The 20,307-nt window shown below is 46.9% G+C and overlaps 2 protein-coding genes across 3 annotated transcripts in view; both read right to left on the bottom strand.

Moving 5' to 3' along the window:
* The window catches only part of LOC135809415 (cohesin subunit SA-2-like), a 36,243-nt gene extending 21,936 nt beyond the window's left edge, over window positions 1–14,307 (bottom strand). Inside the window, exons 1-22 of the mRNA XM_065322761.1 lie at window positions 14,103–14,307; window positions 12,056–12,195; window positions 11,584–11,794; window positions 10,753–10,830; window positions 10,416–10,512; window positions 9,844–9,920; window positions 9,196–9,249; window positions 8,769–8,919; window positions 6,288–6,355; window positions 5,949–6,020; window positions 5,339–5,412; window positions 4,780–4,845; window positions 4,437–4,494; window positions 3,893–3,991; window positions 3,511–3,590; window positions 3,149–3,333; window positions 2,665–2,738; window positions 2,370–2,469; window positions 1,569–1,669; window positions 841–933; window positions 525–614; window positions 239–298 (exon numbers count right to left, since the gene is read on the bottom strand). Of these exons, the coding sequence (XP_065178833.1) occupies window positions 239–298; window positions 525–614; window positions 841–933; window positions 1,569–1,669; window positions 2,370–2,469; window positions 2,665–2,738; window positions 3,149–3,333; window positions 3,511–3,590; window positions 3,893–3,991; window positions 4,437–4,494; window positions 4,780–4,845; window positions 5,339–5,412; window positions 5,949–6,020; window positions 6,288–6,355; window positions 8,769–8,919; window positions 9,196–9,249; window positions 9,844–9,920; window positions 10,416–10,512; window positions 10,753–10,830; window positions 11,584–11,794; window positions 12,056–12,195; window positions 14,103–14,162 (2,088 nt within the window). The 5' untranslated portion in view covers window positions 14,163–14,307. The remainder of the gene's footprint in view (window positions 1–238; window positions 299–524; window positions 615–840; window positions 934–1,568; window positions 1,670–2,369; window positions 2,470–2,664; window positions 2,739–3,148; window positions 3,334–3,510; window positions 3,591–3,892; window positions 3,992–4,436; window positions 4,495–4,779; window positions 4,846–5,338; window positions 5,413–5,948; window positions 6,021–6,287; window positions 6,356–8,768; window positions 8,920–9,195; window positions 9,250–9,843; window positions 9,921–10,415; window positions 10,513–10,752; window positions 10,831–11,583; window positions 11,795–12,055; window positions 12,196–14,102) is intronic.
* Window positions 14,308–15,051: 744 nt separating this feature from the next.
* LOC135810816 (uncharacterized) lies at window positions 15,052–19,570 on the bottom strand. Of its 2 annotated transcripts, none has more exons than XM_065324247.1 (3): window positions 19,141–19,255; window positions 16,095–16,176; window positions 15,052–15,425 (listed from the first exon to the last, which is right to left on the bottom strand). In XM_065324247.1, the coding sequence occupies exons 1-3, from the start codon at window positions 19,183–19,185 to the stop codon at window positions 15,256–15,258; spliced, it is 297 nt and encodes a 98-aa protein (XP_065180319.1). In that variant the 5' UTR covers window positions 19,186–19,255; the 3' UTR covers window positions 15,052–15,255. The 2 variants fall into 2 exon arrangements, with proteins under 2 accessions (XP_065180319.1, XP_065180318.1); XM_065324246.1 differs by lacking the exon at window positions 19,141–19,255 and adding an exon at window positions 19,293–19,570 and having other exon boundaries at window positions 15,054–15,425.
* Between the last annotated feature and the right edge of the window lie 737 nt (window positions 19,571–20,307).

The following is a 20,307-nucleotide window of genomic DNA, read 5'->3' as shown; positions in this document are numbered from 1 at the left end:
TATGATGTACACCCAGGTGTATAACGCTGCATGAATGTACATGTAAGACTGTACCATCGAATAAGAACGAAACTGCTGTGTTCGCTAAAAATAAGAACGGGCTAGGCTAGAACCCTGAGCCCCAGTTCTTCGGCGCCCGACAAAACTGTAGTCAACAAGCAGATGAACACAGGGAGCCACGAAGCATAGGACCACATCTCTCGACCTAATTAGAAGTACCAAAGCCAACAGCTCTTACATCTTCAGACGAGTGCTTGAAGACAATACGATGTACGGCGCTTAGGAAGTCCGACAGTTGCTGCAGAGTGCACCAGCAGAACAGCAAGTACGTCAGAATAAGTAGTGTCAACACGCCAGCCATACACAGTGACACGTTATCCGACGACCCCCCCCCCCCCCCCCCCCCACACACACACACATCCATACACACAGTGACATGTTGTTATCCAGTGGCACGTGGACGTACACCCATACCTGCACCCACACCCACACAGAAATCATGACTATCACCAAACAGCAGGTACCTTCTTTAGGCGCAACGAAGAGTAGAGCGACAAGTCGAAGGCCTGCGGAATGGACACGAGCTCCATAACCTTGGCAGCATCAGCATCATACTAGCACACCAAAATAGCACAAACACGGCAAAGGTGCTATATTAGGACAGGTAAGGTGGATTCCTTCAGTTCATGTGCAAATCAACCCAGCCTATAGAGAATTCGGAGATGCAATACGCAAGCACGAAAACTTCCACAGAATCATGAGTGAACGCTCATTTCTGCTTTGATTCCAGAATATACCCCTGCTAAGAAACATGAACTCATGACATTGGCCACAACTCACCTTGACCAACAATGCAGGCAAGCAGGACATAAAGTGACTGCTAACCGCATTTTTCTGCTCCTCCAGCGATAGCTTCTCCTTTTTAGACAAAATCTGGCAACATGTAACAGGTGTTCGTGCACACACACGGCACGCACGCATACACGCACGCACACACAGACACACACACACAGACACGCACGCATGCACACACAGACACACGCACACTGGTGGTATACTCATAGGTGGTGAGCATTTCGCTAGAGATTAAATTTCGCTATTTTCGTGACCATTACACATTCGCGAATATAAATCGCCGCAACCCTCTCCGTACATTGATTGTAGACGGTACAAGATCCGACAGAAGATATAGAATCGCAAAAGTTTCTCATCGTGGACCAGACCAATTTTAGAAAAACGCTAAATTTGCGCGCTGCGAAAGCTTGCCGCTTTACAGTATGCGAAATATGGCTGCACAGTGCGTTTGCTGGGGATCCCTCGAACGTATAGGTCAAGCCTACAACCAACAACACTATCAGTCATGAACATTCAGAGGCAGAGAAGTAGTTCATTTGAGTTGAATCAACAATGCTACCATCATAACAGATGAACCAGCTTCAGGTGAGTCGGCCGACTAACCAGCCACATTACACCCAGCAGGCCACCTCATGCACCACGTGGAATCACACGAAAAATTACACGCAGCGACAAAAAACCCGTATTCGCAGATGTCCTGGCGGAGTGCTTACCTTGCGATACGCCCTGAACGGTGGCCCCAGACCACCGACAGCACGTTTAATAGCGCAGGACATCATGCTAATCAAGCATTCTTCCTCCTCGCTTGACAACCCTGCACAACAACAATCAAGTACACAATACAAACAACAAGTGCACAGTACGACAAGAGACTTAGAGCACTCACACTGGCTGAACATACAGGTGGAATGCAGACATGACAGCTAATCCGCTAAAGAAAAAGTCACAGGTGCTGCACGCTGGTTAGTTGGCTGTAGATGTGGCGCAGCAGTGGGGTGAGAGACTCCTGTCAGCATCAAAACACAGGCTGCATAACTGCTGAATTATGATTTAAATAACCGTACATACAATGAGCTTGACTCGGGAGAATGAAGCTGAAGACACCAATGCAGCTGTACTTATGGTTGATTCAAATGGTAATAAACACACGCCTGCCCACACACATCGACTTGGCGCCAGGCGCGAGCTGATGGTGGTGGTGGTGAGAAGGAGAGCCCTGTGCCAGAATAACTTTGCAGCCTAGAGAGTGTGTGTGTGGGCAGGCGTGTATTTACCGCCATATTGCCGGTGCGTATTTACCACCATTTGAATCAACCATACGTACATACATATACAATGGCACAATGTGTGTCCGTTAGCTTCCTTCACTTGGCTAGCTACAGAAAAGCCCCCCCCCCCTCCTCCACACACATACTCATTGGCTTCCCACTCACGACAAGCCAGCCAGCTCAATAGGAGCAGCAGCAGCAGTAGCAACAGAAACACAAGGCGCACAGTGCTGGTTAATCACAAACCTGTGTCTTCTTCCAGAAGGGATGTGTACGCTTGCCAGTCCTTTAGCTCTTCCATGTACGGAAGAAGGCTGTCCATAAAATAGTCGGTTGACGATGCTGCCTGCAACATGCAGGAGAAACACAGAGCAATGACGAGACTCAAGGAACCGAAAATGAAGCAAGAGCTTTTCAAGAAAAGTATTTAAAAACAGAATCATGGACGTTGCAACAGACAAGTATTAAGTAGTTGGGGTCAAGACTGAAGAGTCACGAGTAAGCTGCAGTAAATGTGCAGGTGTTCGGATGCAATACATACCTGGCATTCAATGAAGAACTTTGCTAGTTCTTTCAGCTTGAATTGTGTCTCAGAGATGGCAGCACTCTTCTTTCCTACAAGCACACACGCATACACCATACACACGCATATGCACACACGCATATGCACACAGAGTGTACAAGCCAGTAAAGTAACAAATCAACACAGGATACCTTAGAGAAACGTTAGAGGCAAACAACCGAAAATTTAACTTTAAAGATGCACTGCAGCACAGGTGCGTGGGCACACAAGCACAAGCACCCCCCCCCCCCCCCCTCCAACACACACAATTGACCATTTGACGCCCATCCCCCCCCCCCCCCCCCCCAACACACACAGTTGACCATTTGACGCCCATCCCCCCCCCCCCCCACGCACACACACACAATTGACCATTTGACGCCCAACCCCCGCCCAACCCCCCCCCCCCCCCAACACACACACACACACACATCCAAATACGAAAGCATTGCATGGCACTAACCACGCTTCTTTCGCGGGGATGTCTGCTGACTGGCCTCCTGTTCTTCCTTCAGACGCGTGGCCAAGCGCTCCGTGTTGAAGAGAAACTTTACGAGGAACTCTCCAGCAGCCTGCGCTATGGCACGTGGCCGAACAAAGACAAGCTGATAGATCTGTTCGCAGTTGTCATCATCCAAAACATCCATGCTAGCACAGCAAGGGAGAACCAAAAGCAGATAAAGAAAGTTACGTACAAGGAAGTGTACTTCCATGCCATCCTTTCAGGACTGGTAAGTGAAAGAAGAAACAAAGTAAGAAAGACACGGAGACCTAGAGAGAGAGAGAGAGAGAGAGAGAGAGAGAGACGCACAACATTGGCCTTACTCGTGAAGTGCACAGGCCACACGAATAGCATGAGCTCCGGCCTGACCGTCAACATCCATCACCATCTCCACAACACGATCCTACATGCAAACAGGAATACGAACAAGAAAAAGCGCAGTCCATAAGTCAGACACATTGATGATCAAAATCTACCGGTACAAGTCTATCTATGCTCAACGACTTCTACAAGCCTCGATGCTCATTCTAGTTTTATTATTATGATTTGTCCGAATCACGCTGAGGAATAACACGTTAGAAGAAGAAGCAGCGTTCCTGGGAAAACAATGAAAGATGAAAGAGTGCTGAGGGCACCTCCCTCATTTTACAGTCCACGTTGAATTCGCCAGTCCTGAAAAAGGACTAGCATGGGCGTGCAACTCACCTTGAACTTGTGTGTAAAAAGATCGAGGTGTTGGTGGAATGATTCGTTCTTGTAGAGACGCTCCAGTACTATTAGGGCAGTGGTACGTACCTCACCAGCCTGGGAAAATTGAAAACAAGATAGAAAGAGAAAAAAGTGACACAGAGCTCAAAAAGTCAACAAAATAATTCATAGCTACTGAATGATAACATACAGGGATATCCTTTACCAGAATAAACTTTCTCTGGCTCATTAAAATTGTCTCTGTCGTATACATTTGCTCAGAGAACTGCGACACTTTTACCGAACCGGAGAAAGTACACAAAATTGGCATGCATGTAACAATGGGACACATACCAGGAGAGAGAGAGAGTGTGTGTGTGCGTGTGTGTGGTGCGTGGTGTGTGTGTGTGCGTGCGAGAGAGAGAGAGAGAGAGAGAGAGAGAGAGAGAGAGAGAGAGAGAGAGAGAGAGAGAGAGAGAGAGAGAGAGAGAGAGAGAGAGAGAGAGAGAGAGAGAGAGAGAGAGAGAGAGAGAGAGAGAGAATTGTACCATCATGCCCCTACCTTATCATACAGCATCCATCCAATGTATTTCAGATAGTTGTCACCAAGAAACATCGAACTGTGACACAGACACAAGCACAGGTTTTTGAAAAGTACAAAGCTTTACTTCAATTTCATTTCTTACTGACACAAGGGTGCTAAATGAAATCCGACATCAAAAGCTAGATAGGGTCACCACGGTGCCACCATTGGGCTATGCACTCCAACAATATGCTAACTTAATCATGAAAGCACGGATCTAAGAGGACGACAGTAATGATCACAACACTTAGTCTAGAAGTAGAACTAGAGAAGCCACAACAACAATCAAGGATGCAAACACCTGTGCGATAAATGTACTGACTTGTATGCCACAATCCACTCTCCGATTTCATTAAGGCAAAGAGATCGAATGTCAGCGACCACATCTCTGCATTGATAACACAACACACACACAACATAACACATGAATGCAACTGATGAAACACACCATTTGACGCCCATCGCCGGAGGCGATGATAGCGATGCTACAGCAGTAGCCATAGCAGCTTGTGCTGGGATTGCACCATTCAACAGCTTGAATGAAACACACACACACACACACACACACACACACACACACACACACACACACACACACACACACACACACACACACACACACAGCTTGGATTGCACCATTCAATTGCTTTCAAGGCTGAAGAATTGGCTATCACTATTAATTTTTGCTGGGTCTACACTACACTGCTCCTTGAAGTGTTTTTTTCTGACCAGTGAGTCCTTCAAACCCACGCATGAGTGCACACACGCACACTCGCACACATGCACGTGCATACACGTGCACACACACACACACACACACACACACACACACACACACACACACACACACAGTTCTCTATGCTGTGTCCTCTGCTTCTTACCTATATCGCATCACAAAGACACCAGAGAAGATCTTCTGCATATGCTCTTCCAAATCAGAAATCTGGTCCTTTTTCTACAGCAATACAGGGCAATGAAAACCGGGTAAGAATTGGCCTCAAAATAGACACGTTACGACTCTAACAAGCGCACACACATCATAATTATAACGTTAGCAATAGAGGACAGATATGAGAATTCCTTTATGTACAAATTTACCTCGGATATTGAGCCAGTAAAGGGTCGGTTGTTGAATGTCTCAGTAGCCTGTCAGTTTTGTGCCCTGTTTATTGCACTTTCTGACTGCGTATTATCTTGTTACAGTCGTGGACAGTTGGTTCATAACTCGTTTCCATGTGATTTCTCCCTTTATGTACATGTAGCTATTTGTCACCCTCTGCACTGACAGTAATGTATAACAAAGCTATTAGAGCCTGATTACACAATGGTATCGTGCATATTGTGATGGTGCACGTGTGACTGCTGTGAGGATCTTCCAGAATGCATCCCACGTGATGTAAGCAATCAGGTGACAACTGGCAAGGTAGGCATGTGTGGTATCGCTGTATGAATCGTCTCTTTGCAAACTGCATAGCATGCTCAGTGGCTTACCTCATCCAGCTGCCCCTCTAGTACTTCGATCCGTCGACTGCTGGCTTTCTTCCGCTCTACGTCCAGCATGCGCTGAGGTGGACACCACAACAGAAGTAGAAACACTGCAATGGAGATTGTGCGATTGCATCATCATTCGAGTTGCGTACAGCGTGGCAACATAAGAATAAGTTTGAGACTCCATGCAAAGCAAATGGAATGATGCCATCATTCACATGACCGCTTGGACTTGACAAGCACGCCAATGACCAGGCAAGCAAGCAGGATTATGTCACAACCACATGAGTCACAAGGCAACAGCCAAACCAGTGCACAGACAGCCGGTGCCAGCCACTTTACCTCGGAGTTTTCCAACTCCCGTCGAATCTTCTGCGCCACACTGATGAAGGACGTGCACAACTTCATTGCTGAAAATGTTTTGGAGCAGAAATAAGAAAATGGGCAAAATGATCAGTGCAATTCTAACAGGTACGGATATAAGCGAACACACTGCGCAGGCACTTGCGCATCGCGTCACGTGCGCATCTCAAGTGAAACGAGTGGTAATGTCAATGTAAAGGAGTTTCTCGGTGTTTTGTGGTCTGCTCATCGATGGTCAGTTGCGGGACCACGTTAGTCCGCAACATTTGGTAGCAGAGGATGGTTGGTTAGAGATACCACCAAGAGCAGACCAAAGGACATGGAATCATCGTCGAGACCACCTGTAGAGTCCGACCTCAAGGTGAGGAAGGCAAAATCGAAAACCCAGTTCATGAACGCCAGGAGGGCGTTACTGACGGCCGTGATGAGCGAGCAACCAGAGCCAGGCATCATCAAGGCTCACATGGATGTGCTGGGGCCAACAGCAATGGAGGCCGTGGAAGCCATCCTCAGTTTAGTCGAGGTGGTGGAAACGACCACCCACCTGTTTAAAGAGCTGGACGTCCTGGATAAAGAATTCGCGGAAGCCGTCACCAGGGCCAGTGACGTGCTCGAGACCAGCACGAGGCGCCCGAGTCTGGCCAGCACGACGTCCAGCTCCCCAGCCACCATCGAACGGCGGGATACAATTCGGGAAATCAGGAGGATCCTAAGTAACAGGCAGAAACTGGGTGAGGCCAAGGAGGTGGATGATGAAGAAGAAGTGTCCAGTGACAGTGTGCAAGGCAGTGAAGCCAGTGAGACGGAGTGTGTGTGTCAGAGAGAGAGAGAGAGAGAGAGAGAGAGAGAGAGAGAGAGAGAGAGTACAGTTGTAAAAAGCAATGCACCTGTAAAGAGTATTTCTGACACACCTACAACGTCAACAAGTGCCCAGGGAAGGGTCACGTCATTTCTGTCGGCGGTTGCTATGGCAACGGCGTCGCCAGAGCCGAATGCATCGGAGCTTAGCCATACCCGAATCAAACAAGAGCCTATCAGTAAGTGAACAGCCAGTAACAGTCGACGACGTCCACAATGAGCTGCTGGTCCCATCAGAGCATGACACCAGCACACTAGTAGTGTTGCAGCTCCTGTCAGCAGCCTTTGCGCAATACTCCAAGCGTGTGCTGAAAGACCACTTGCCGGGTAGTGATTTCCACACCATGTCACCGGCTGCTCTTCACCAGACACAATCAGTGGCTACAACAAATGTTTCTAGCGAGAGACTATTTGCGCAGTTGGATCGCATGAAGCACGAGAAGCCAAATGCCACTCGTGTGGCCATTGAATGCATAGTTTTGTTCAGTGGTAACAACACCAGCAATTGGCTTGCTCTGCAAACACCAGAGCGACGACATGAGCTGTTCAATGCTGCGCTCAAGGGTGCCGCTGAGCATAGAGGTCTCTACCGCAAGCGTTGGGCAGCAGTCGAGGCACACCATCGCCAGACCATCCAGGAAAAGTAGAGACAGAAAGAGGAGAAAGAGAAACAAGAATTGCTGACGAAGGAAGCACTCACGAAGGACATCAGCGAGGTCGGACTCTGGTCGTCTGCTGCGGAAGTAACTGATAAACTCGCTGCTATTCCGCTGTGCTCAAGGAAAATCCAAGCGCTGAAGACCCAGATCCGCTTCCGTAAGGTGGTCCTTCAGCAAACGGCGGAGGACAAAACACTACTGCAATGGTCAGCAGCAGGAAAGCAGTTCACCTGGGAAGAGCTGGCACGGAATCTGACGAAGCTAATTGCAGGCGCCAGCGAGACCGCTGTAGCAGCGACGCAGTAGTGTAACGCCTTGAGATCCACGGCAGTATCAGGTAAGAAGACAAAAATGCTTGACCTTCTCTCTGTCTCTGTCTCTGTCTCTCTCTCTCTTTCACTTCAAATAACGTTAGTTGTACTGAATGTACGCCAAACTCAAGTGCGAGTTTTTTTCTATTTTACAAATTTTTCTGACAACTAGCAGCACGTGCACTGCGAGCGTACCAGTCGCCATTTTGTTTTGGACCCGATTCTGTCGACCATGCAAGCCACTGATTTTTGCATGACATCATTCATGCACAACATGCCTGCGCAGTGTGTTTGCTGATATCCCTATAACAGGGTCTCAGTGTACAACTACACGCACACATCCGTAGATATTCATGAGCACACTGCCCTTTGTCAGAGTTGCTTTGCACATGGCCCACAGAACAACTACGTCTCAACTGTCAAACACACGCACTACCTAGAATTAACGTTAGTGACATGCTTACATCGCTGCTGCTACTAAATCTACATCACAACTATCATCACCACCATGACCAACCGCACAGCCATCACCACTACCATAAGCACCAGCAGTAGCAGCACAGCCATCACCACCACGACCACCAACATACGCACCAGCAGCAGTAGCAGCACTACCATCGCCCTAGCCTTACCTGCCAGAGTGCTGGTATGTCTAAACGCTTGCACCTGTGACGTGGACATGGTCATCAGCCAGGGCAAAAGCTGCTCCAGAAAGAAGCCATCGTACAGCAGGGTGTGGCGCGACTGCTGGATGAGATTGTCCAGGAAGTCAACAAAGTTACTCTGTCGACATATGAAAGACAGAAAACAAATACCATGCACGTCACGCATTGCTGAAAAGATACCCAGGAATAGAAACACATCCCTGGTCCATTGCAGCTGCGAGCTATTCAGATAAATTTCCCACATATTGTATCAGCATGAGTGTGTGAATCCACCTGACTAGCATAGACTAGCACAGGACATGCCATCAAACATGCCATACCATGTTAATGTCCACGCAGCAGCAAGCTACTTGTAACACACACACACAAAACATGGCAACAATGCGACTAATACCTTGAATTTCTTCCATGCCGGTCCTGAAGCGATGAAAGGATACTCTGTTGATGTCTGCAGTGGGAACACAGATGCATGTATTACTAAATAGGCCATGGAAATCATCCATGCCACAAACAACTGGTTCGGGCACTGCAAGTATGCAAGAGACATAGTAGTAACATAGCACAATTTGCCGCAATAGCGAGGAGCATAACAAACTCCGCCATATCAAAATAGGCACTGAGAGACAGAGAGATAAGAAAACGTTCGTCCATGACAAAAATAATAGTATCCATGTTGTAGTGCACATACTGTTATTCAGGAGCGAGGACATGCATCCCAAATAAAAAGTATAGAATGCATGATTCGATGAACATGGACTTGAAAGACTGCACGTGCATGCACACCCTGTCATCTACATGTATACGTACAGTGGAAAAGTGAAACCCAAACTGGTGTACATGCCCTGAATCACGAAACAACTTTGATGTGATGCACATGTGCTAGAGAGAGAGAGAGAGAGAGTGAGAGTGCTCAGGACATCCAGGACAAGCGTTCTTCAGCATTGCAAGTGTACATCGGTCTGGATTTTACAAATGTAGATGGAATACAGTCAACCCCGCCGGTGTAACCGGCAGTCACAATAAATGAAAGCAAGTGGATTACCTCCCCAAAGTCTTGAGTCAGCTTCTTGAACGTCTTGTCATAATTCCGCGACACCACCATCTCCTGTGTGACTTCGGCTGAGCATTGCAGACAACAAAAAAATCACCAAACAGCATATTTCTTGGAAGTATCCCCCACTTTATATCATTGCACCAATGACAATTGTGTCAAAATAACCCAGCGGCAGTTAGTTATAGCAGGGGTTGAAAATTCCGACCGCCTTTCAGCATAGGAGTTTATTATATAATACATCGCGGCTGCAGGATAAACAAGTCCTCCTAAGGTCAAGGGGAACTTCACTTGAAAAATTACAGCAGCAGTGAATTCCTCCCGGCATGAAACAGAGAAGAGAATGCATAAAGGCAGTACAAAAGGACAGGCACATAAAGCAAACAGCCTTTTGTAACAACAAAAAGTCCTGATTGCCAGAACACCATAGCTACAGGGATGGGACGCAAGGGTGTCAGTCCCGACAACAGCTATCAGGCTGTGCCGTCACAGAAGGCACATGTGCACTGGTAAAGTCAGGGCAGCCAATCTGAATCACGCCACTGTCACCGTACGCTACGCACCTTTGCATCCTGAGGAGCTAACAAGAAACTGAATGAGCTTGGTAATGGCAGTGCCTTTCTCCGTTTTGTATTCATCTATCCACTCATCAACAATCAGCTGAACAAACAAACAGAAATCCAACAAGCAATGATCGGTGATTAGCCATCAACGTAAACTTTCGGTCAGTACTGAACGCTACTGTAAGCATTAACGACTACGCAACAGCACTGCAAGAACCTTGAACTACAATAGATTCGTGAGACATCAATGCTATCCTGCGGCACAGCTTTCCTTCCCAATTCTAAGCAACAAGACTGATAGGAGGGTACCTAGAACAAAGGGCAAACAAGAGCTCACTTTGAATGCACAACGACCCTCCTTGATAGTGGCAAACAGATCTTTCGTTGAAGCAGATGCTGCCTTCGACTTCGGTTGCTGCAAGACACACAACGATGCAGTTGTACAAAACAAATAGAAAATTGTACCTGTGAAAATCCTGCAAGAGGGAGATTCCTAGCTAGTACAAAAAACCTGTACCCCAGGTGGGTATCCATCTACCCAGAAATCCACTATGCTGGGAACAAACACCTGTGTGGCAACAGACCTATGGTGTTCAGGCAGATTTTGTCATGGGCAGGAGATTCACGCTCAATTGACATCAGCTGAGTGATTCCTATGGTACTTCAGCATGCCACACGCACAGCTAAACGACCGCCAAATCACTTGGGTCCCTGCAGAGAAGCACCCTTCCGGAGTGCACACACAGGAGCCCGCGCCACACACTACTTGCCAGTGGGCCTATCTATTACCATGCGATAGGACCAGTGAACTACAGCAGAAAGCATCATGGATGTACCAAACCATGTGCCACGAAGTGCTATTGTGACGACACTGCAAAATACAACACAAATCATGTGACCTTGGATATGCACAGTACCCCGGCTATAACGTACAGATATGTGTAGCTCGTGGAGACGTGTGGAATTTTCAATGAGGAAGGCACTACTGTTCAAAATCTGGTTTAGTTGGTGGACTCGATCGCATAACTTGTGCCCACAATTTCCATGTTACAAATGTTTTCCTCGGCTCACCATCTGAGTTCTTGAAGGCACCACTGTAATGCAATCTAGTATGCATAAAAACAAGCACCAGAGCAAACACACATGCATTCCAACACGGCAGACTGACCTGCCTCTGAGCACCACCACGTGCAACGGCAGCACCGCCACGACCTCGTGGCCTGATGGGACCCACAACGCGGCCAACGGGCCGCTCCGTGTCGCTGCCCGATTCGTTGTCCTCCTCTTCATCATCCTCGTCATCGTTGTCGTCATCATCATCCTCATCTTCTTCCTCGTCACTACTGTCTTCAACCTCGTCACTGTTTTCACCAGACTCACTGTACATTGCACAAAACATGCACCACATTAGACACAATACAGGATAAAATTCAGACAGAACCACGTGTTCTGCGAACAAATAAAAAAATATCGTATATAGCGGCATGCCGAGTTCACAAAATACCTCGAGCAGTTCACACAGTATAGACTTCAGTAACGTGATCAAGAGGGGCGCGGAGTACGGCACTACAAAAGGCGCCAGACACTCTTCGACACAAGTGTTTCGAATTCTGGATTACCGGTAGTTTGGATACACTTACTTAGCGACATTGCCTTCATCGTCGCTGTCATCTGCCTGTTCTTCCTGTTCTTGCTGCTCTTGCTGCTCTTGCTCCAGCCGCTGTGCTTCCTCTTCCTCTTCCTGTTTCTTCCTCAGCCTCTGGCTTCCCCGTACAGGCACCTACACAAAGGGAACACATGAACAACATGCAGCAATAAATTCCAGGATCACCGGTTGGGATAGCCTACTAACACCTGCAACATGAATCAAGCAAAAATGGCCATGGCCATCGTGGGCATAGCCGGACTTAGGCACCAAACACGAGTCCAACAGTATGATAGCACGCATTGTGCAATGTGATACACTGCGTACTGGCTGCACTGGTAGTAGAACATCTACATCATACTTTCAATGCACTTGACCTGCCGTGCAGAGTAAAATGTCCTTTCATTATTCAAAGGTCCTATACTTTGTAGATGCATAGAAACATTGACCTTGTTCGAATGTGCATTCTGAACACTATAAACAACAGACGGATACACGGACGCCGTTAACAGGTCTTATCCCTTTCCTGGCTGATTTCAACCGAAAGCGTTTTTAATTTTTAATCCAGACCTACAAAGGCAACAATGTCATGTATGCCTCGCCAGAGCGTGGATATCAGGGAGTTGTAGCATCTGGAGAGGCAGCAATGGTGAGCGGAGCGTTAAACGATAATGACACCGCCGGTCTGGACCGCGTTCGCAGTCAGCAGATCACAAACGTGTCCGTATAGATCATGGATCAGATCACGTAGAACTTCCAAATACATGTTGCGGGGTCAAACTCTAAATCCTGCAACCCACTGGAGGATAAAGAAGTGCATCAGTGCCATAGCCACAACCATACCAGTGTATAATGTACCTACTAGTATAATACAGCTGTGATAGGACTGGAGAATGCTATAAAGTATAAACACATGAGAACTGCTTTGGACTTCAATGTGGTACATGTGATTGCGTACAGGATAATCAGTGCATTGCTAAACCGAGATCATTAGATCGTGCTTCTGGTGCGCTCCAGACAGCAGTCATGCGTCAATCAGTCGGCAGGAAGCGCAAATTCCAATGTTCGGAGAGGCCCTTTCTCAACATGTTTCCACCGACGTCGCAACATCTTAACTCAAGATCATTCAGCCATGCAAAAAGCCTGTTCTGGGTAACATGTCTCCGTTATGGACAGGGTCGGTCCCTGTCTATAATAATACTACCGTACTGGCAATATAATTATATGGTTGCAGTGAGGCCATGAAGCGTTACATTGGCACATGTTTACCGCACGCAGGGCGTTACATGCAAAGTCGCACAGGAGCCGTTCAGGTTTCTATATTGCCGCAGTCCTTTTTTTTGCCACGCGGTACACGGGCTTTCACAGTTTTCAGCCTTTGCAGTGCAAACTGCAATGAAAAGATCGCCGCACCCCGCCGGACGCGCGTTACGAACGCAACGAAAATTTGTCGCACAAGCCTGGTCGCGCGTTACGCCGCACCCCCCTGCGTTACGTGTTACGCGGCAACATATATTGCCAGTACGGTAGTATGATATTGTTGGTTTTTTGTACACGCACTATGCACCTATATGTATATTCACAATGGACACTACAGTCATGTAGGCAGGTAAGTGTATACATGTATGCCTGTGGGTACCATGTATTGTAGATGTACACTTCATAGTTGACAAATGTTGCAGATAGCCATTTGGCACTCCCACTGCTTGGAAAACTAATAGATCTTGATACTAGTATCGCACATATATCCAATCGATACACACCCAGATATAGGATTCAAATCTTCCGAACAACATCAAAGATACGTGTGATCAATCATCAGATTATTTCGAGGTGCAAAATTTAGGATCACGCCCAGTCATGAAACCTACAACAAAATACATGTAACAGAGAATAGCGAATACCAGCATTGTTCCCCACTAGAGACCCAGACTGATCGACAACAATAAAGGAATGACTTGACTCCCAAGGTTGCCTGGAAAAGGATATTACAATTTCGAAAACATGATTCTTGAAATTTTGATCACGTTTTATCAGCTCACCGGAGATGACTTGGTTCCATCAGCCTTCCCAGCGGCTGCCCGATTTCCTCGTACGGGCATGGCTAAGCACAGCAGAGACTTCCAACATCCACGGACATTCGGTAGAACAAAACTTAGAGCAACTGAAGAAGAATATTGTCTTCGTCGTCAAATGTTGTACAAAAACCCGACATGCAAGTCTGTACAAGTCGGCGTTGCAGCTGTGTTTCTGCCTTCATCACATTCCGACATTCGTTTCAAAAGAGACGCCATGCCAGCATGCGCCTCGTACTCGTACATTTGAAGTGACGCTCAAGACGTCACGCGGTCCTTTCCAATCTCCCGCCATTTTTCCGATGATCCTGCCTGGCGTAGCGCCTACTCGCATGCGCAGTCTACCAGTTGTCTTCAGAGCTGCTCTCTGTGACCCTATGACCCCAGCCAGGCCCGAACAAACAAGTCCATGAACAGACACTCACACGCAAGGCTATTAAATTTTAGTCTGCCAAACTAAAACTTTTCCCAAAGTCCACGGCTCTCTTTTGCCCCCCAGTTTTGGCAAAGATCGTGAAGGTACGAGTTCTTAGTTCTAGACTCGAGGCCGAATAGAATAGAAGGCGAAGGTCCGTGTAGACCGGGTGTGCAAGTTCATGTTTGGTATGGTCGTCTGGGAGTCAAATCGTTGAAGCGGCTGCGAGCACGAGCTAGGCCCGAGCTAGACAATAGTCTCCAGATTCGCAAATCTGCTGTAGTGTGTATGCAGAACGTTGAGTATGGTCAGTCACTGACTGACCATATTCTACGACTCACACACACACACACGAAATGCATTCCGTGTTTGACTTGCTCAGTTTGTGATCTACATGTAGTTGTACCTGTACTACCGAATCGATAGCAAGGATTGAAGGCAAGGAGGACACGGTGAGCAATTCCATGCACCGTGACTCCCTCTTTTCAAGATACTGTAGAAGCACGATTATCTTTACCAGAGACTTTGCTTTTGACAATTTTTGATTTGGCAGACCTGACTCAGTGGACAATCAAATAATTCTAAATAAACCAGTGCAAACAACAACATTCAAAGGTGAGAATGAAGATTTGAAACAACAACAACGATCAAATCATAATACCTGCACATTATAGTACTTGAAGTACATGCAGTAATTTTCACTGTTCATGACTGAATAGCGGTGGCCGCCACAGCAGCGTTGGTAACCCTGGCCTGTAGCAGTGATTTGATGCGATTCTCAGCCTCAGCGCATTGGCTCAGGCCCGTTTCCACAATATCGAGTGATTCGGGACTGATCAAGGTCAATGTGTCGACGTTGAGGAGGTGACTACGCACTGTGAAGCACAACACAAAAAGAACAAGCTCAATGCTTGTAGTACAGTATGACTAAAATGCATTACACAGTCACGTACATGTACATTGACACATACAATTGTCATGTACAATTAACTTTCTGGCCATGTACCGGTCCAGTTGGTCAGGTTATCACCCGGCTAACTTTCTGGCCATCAACGCATGTTTCCTGCTGAGGAGGGCATACATGTACAATGTATATCCCCGCCATATCAAACACAACAGTATGAAAGACTATGGTACGACGGGCGAATTGAAAACTTCTTCCGGCGGTCCTGCAACAGTCCACGTATTTGGTACTACAGTACTACTGTAGTGTGGGTTTCACTGTACATGTACACGTACAGTGCTGCTCAATGAAATCCAGTTCATGCACTCATGTACGCGCCGGGCATTGCGCAGCCCTAGACCTGAGAACACTGGGCTTCGAACTGGTGCAAGGCGCGAACTTGAGTGCCACCGTGGATTTCATTGAGCAGGACTGTACATGTACAGTGTATTCTCCTCTTTTCACATCTCCAAGCCTTTATTTGTGGACAAAGGAAGGAAAAAGTGCTCAAAGGGACTGGGACGGGGGTGGTGGATAAGCCGCGTGAATAGGGTTACTGGCACTCAAATTTATTCATGTACATGTACACGATTGTACTTACTGCTCAAATCCACGAGCATTCCTTTCACATCATTTAGCTGGCTGGTAATGCCATCTAGACGACCCATCATGGCCTTGTACATCTGAATACATTGTATGTATGAAAGGAATGAAATTGTAAGTAATTAGTTAGATCGACATAAATACATGGAAACAATTCCGTCCACACCATCTCCCTAAGCACAGTTGCACGGACCGTCGGTGCTAGGTGAAATCCGACCCGAAGTGCATGTTGGGCACCCCGAACTTTCATGATGCTTGACGGACAGGAAGTAACTTAGTTGTACGAATGGTGCTTTAAGCCTAGTTCACATTCGACGGGGCGCGACGGGACGCGACGTAAGGATCAACGGGAAGCGACGGGACGGTCTGACGGCGTCCAATGTGAACACCAGGAACGGGAACGCAACCGTACTACCGTACAGATCGGGAAGCGACGGGAAGAGTTGGATCGATCCAACTTTTCATACCGTAGACGGACGTAGACGGGGACGCAAGCGTACAAAACGGCTGCAATTCGAGTGTGAACAGGAGACGGCGTCGTGCGCCGACTACTCCCGATTCGTACTTGGAATTTTTTAGCATTTCGAACCCTGCGCTTCCCATGATAACAGAATGGCTAGCACAACTTGAGTTGAATTTTAGCAACATAAGATCTCATGTCACTTATTGTATTTAGGGATAGTTCAGAAGCGTGACAGACGAACTATTCTATCATTTCCTGGGGCTATTACTTGAATGCCACAATTTTGGGTCTAATTTTTTGATCTTCATGAAAAACTGGTATTGGGAACTTGATTCCGCTTCTTTTAAGGAGAAATAATTGAAAGAAATCCCGAAAAACGAGAAATTAGGTCCGAAAGTCACCCCGTCACGGACCGTGCCTTATGACTCACGCCGTTCGACGTTGAACGTCGCAACGACTGCTGCATGTCGTGTCGTACGAATCGTACAGGATTGTACAGCTCACCCCAGCCCTCCCGACAAGCCCTTACGTCCCGTACCGTCGGCGTTGCGTCGAATGTGAACTAGGCTTTACATACATGTTCATGTACATGTACACATTATAATAATTTTATTCCCGTAGCTATGCAGAAGACGTTACTTCAGTAACGTCTGGCGCTAGCCAGGGTCCACACAGCTTTAATTTGGTATTTGTTTGTTTTTTTGTTTGTGTGTTTGTGTCACGCCTAGCGCCTGGCGCTATCCCGCATCTGTCCCGTACCGTACTGTACCATCAAACACAGTTGGCCACAAACAGCTGGCCACAATATTCAAATAGGGCTTTCAAATGCAAGATCATAACGTGAAGCAACTTGGAAGAATGAGTATGAATGCGAAGTGTATTGGGGAGTGCATGTAGGGCGATAGCGCGGGTTCGAATCCCAGGCTATGCCTTAAAAAAATAGGAGAAATGAAAAATTTAATGCTTTTTGCGTAGGTCATCAAGGCAAAAAAGCATAGCGTAGGGCCCTGAGCTTCCAAGCTCTCTCGTTACGTGTAAACAAATATGATCACTGATGTGATATACAGTAGGTATCGGTTATAGCGTGGGTGTTTGAAAAACGACTTTCTATTCTTATTTCTGATATTTCTTACGCATGATAAATCAAGTGTGGCATATCATATGCATGTGCGCAGGGGCAGGAAGATCATCGTACATGCAATGCAGTACTTCTGTGCATGTGGCTGGTCATAGTCCCATGGGCTTACCATGTGGCTATGCAAAATGAGTTACATGGCCACAACAGTTGAATCTGCAGCACTACGACGCAATGAGAGTCACATCAGAACAGATGTTATTACTACAGGCGATACACTTTGTACTCATCTGGCATGTTTCGCTACACAAAGTCCATTCTTAGGACCGATATATTCTACTATGGGATAAAATTGCTTGTAAGAATAAATGTGGACTTGAAATCCATGTTATGATTATGAAAACATGAGGGTTCATTCTTGTAGGCAGTATATTCTTTTACACGGCCACGCTATAACCGATACGCACTGTACATGTACATGTACAGTAGAGTCGCGCACCCAAGAATGTTGTTTCCAAGGGGTTAGCCTGGGGCGTTCTTATTTTTCATCAATCTGGCTGTGTTCTTATAGCACGTTCTTCCGTAGAAACAATCCGTACTGAATCATACATATCCCACAAGCTGCCAGAAAACCAACACCGCCGTTCTTAGCTTTAGGCTATGGCGTTCTTAGAATGTCAGGCTGGACGTTCTTGGGCTCCACGCTCTTCAGCGCGAGACTCTACTGTACATGTGGGAACTGGTCTAGAGTGCCAGCTTTGCACAGTTTGTGTCAGAGTCACCTAGTGCAGCTGTACAAGTATTGATTATGTGAGTAAAGCCCACAATAACCTCTACTTTCTCAGCTGCAGAAGCAGGCGCGTAGGACCGCCATAGGCGGCGGTCCGGCCAAGGGGGGTCCGGGGGGATCTCCCCCCTGAATTTTTTTGAATTAGGGTGCAAAATCCTGTATTCTGGGCACTTTTGGCATTGTTTTACTATGGTGGTCGTGGTCGGGCGAAAAAGTGGTCCGCCCAAAGCCGGACCGGCCGGAGCGGCTGCTACGCCCCTGAGAAGGTCTAGTGTGTGGAATAACCATCCAGTATACTGGTGGCATCTACGCTGGCACCACAAATGGGAACATTACTCATCAGTGAAGACCAAGACACTGGGAGCGTTGTAAAGAAACGTAGGTATGCCATGACCAACTTAATTGGAGTCGGGGTATGTTGACAGCAACATTGTTCATGCATGGCAGTGCCAAGTCATGGAGAAACCTGGGTTGCGGGTATGCGATCCATGCTGGGACTGGGAGTTACTTCTCGGAATCATCATAGGGGTCGTTGCATTCCGGCTTTTAAATTAAAGAACCATTGGCAAAGAACTCCTACTACGATTATTTTCAAGAAACAGCCCAAAGATACAATAATGTGATGCTTGTGGACTCCTCCTCCCCCCCCCCCCTTCTAGGGTTTGAAACAAACGGTATGGCACTCTACACGCACTCTGAGGTTTGACCACTCTCACTTTGAGTTTGGAATAGGAGCCTTGAACTTTATGGTGTCCCTCCATTGTAGGGTCCACATCTGTCCAAGTTCTTCTCTAGAATAGTTGTCACAGTGCAGGACTCGTTCTGTGCCGTTTCTAGTTAGAAATCCGACTTGAAAACATGAACTTGCCTCTGTTTGATCTGCGGCTGTTCCCATAGTTGCTGCTCTCTCTGCATCCATATTATTATCATTCACATGTACACAGTCACTGTACTTCTGCAACTACCACCACTTTTAGTCCTAGCGTCAGAATCTTCTACACATCCGAATCAAAATCCAGCTCTTCGAGTTTCTCTAGTTCAGGGACTACAAAGGTAGATCCTGTGATGAAAAGCACTAGCCAGCAACAACTATCTTGTGACTTACACTAATAGTCTTATATTACTTCTTCTCGAGTCGAGTCAACCAAGAAATGACAACAAGAAAGAAGACATATCTTCGCGAATTTGGAACAATCCGATCGTTCCATGAAACTGAACTTTGGACTTTTGAACCCATACATGACCTATCCATCCAAACGTCAAACATTGGCATTTTTACGAAAACGAGGGCAGTCTGCCTGGCCCGTTGCGATTCTTGCGAGTCATTGACTACAACAAGTCATAATCCTTGTACTTCCCTATGAAAACCAATCTACATGTACTTACAGTAACCGTCTGACCGACATGTCCGAAGTAAGTTCAATTCTGTAGGTTTATACTTGTGATTCGAGTGTGAACTGCTACAGTTGCTCAGACTCTGTAATTTGTAAAAGGTATACTACATGTAGACTACATATCTGCCTGATGAGTACAGTAATCGTAGGGTAAATACAGCAGACGAAATCCATGGATCAGCCCAGGTACTAGTAAAGCTGTAGATCCTCTGCCTACACTGATTACAAAAGAAGTGGTTGGTGGGAAATCACTACAGCTAGATACATGTAACGTTACGCCCGCCTATCATTTCTAAGGCTGAAGCCTGAGAAAGGACCGTCGACAAATGTGGCAATGTTTTCAAAACAAAATTCATGATTTCTCACCATACGTGCCTGGGCCGATGAAAGGACCACCTTGATAAGGCTACCACCTGCCCCAGAGGACCACAGGAACAAACAAGTAGAGCTATGTTCCTTTCCCGTCAAAAGACCCTGAATACAGATACC

Source organism: Sycon ciliatum, chromosome 2, assembly GCF_964019385.1.
Source record: "Sycon ciliatum chromosome 2, ocSycCili1.1, whole genome shotgun sequence".
NCBI lineage: Eukaryota > Metazoa > Porifera > Calcarea > Leucosolenida > Sycettidae > Sycon > Sycon ciliatum.
Note: the sequence above shows the minus strand (reverse complement) of the source record. Positions and strands in the feature narration are given on the sequence as shown.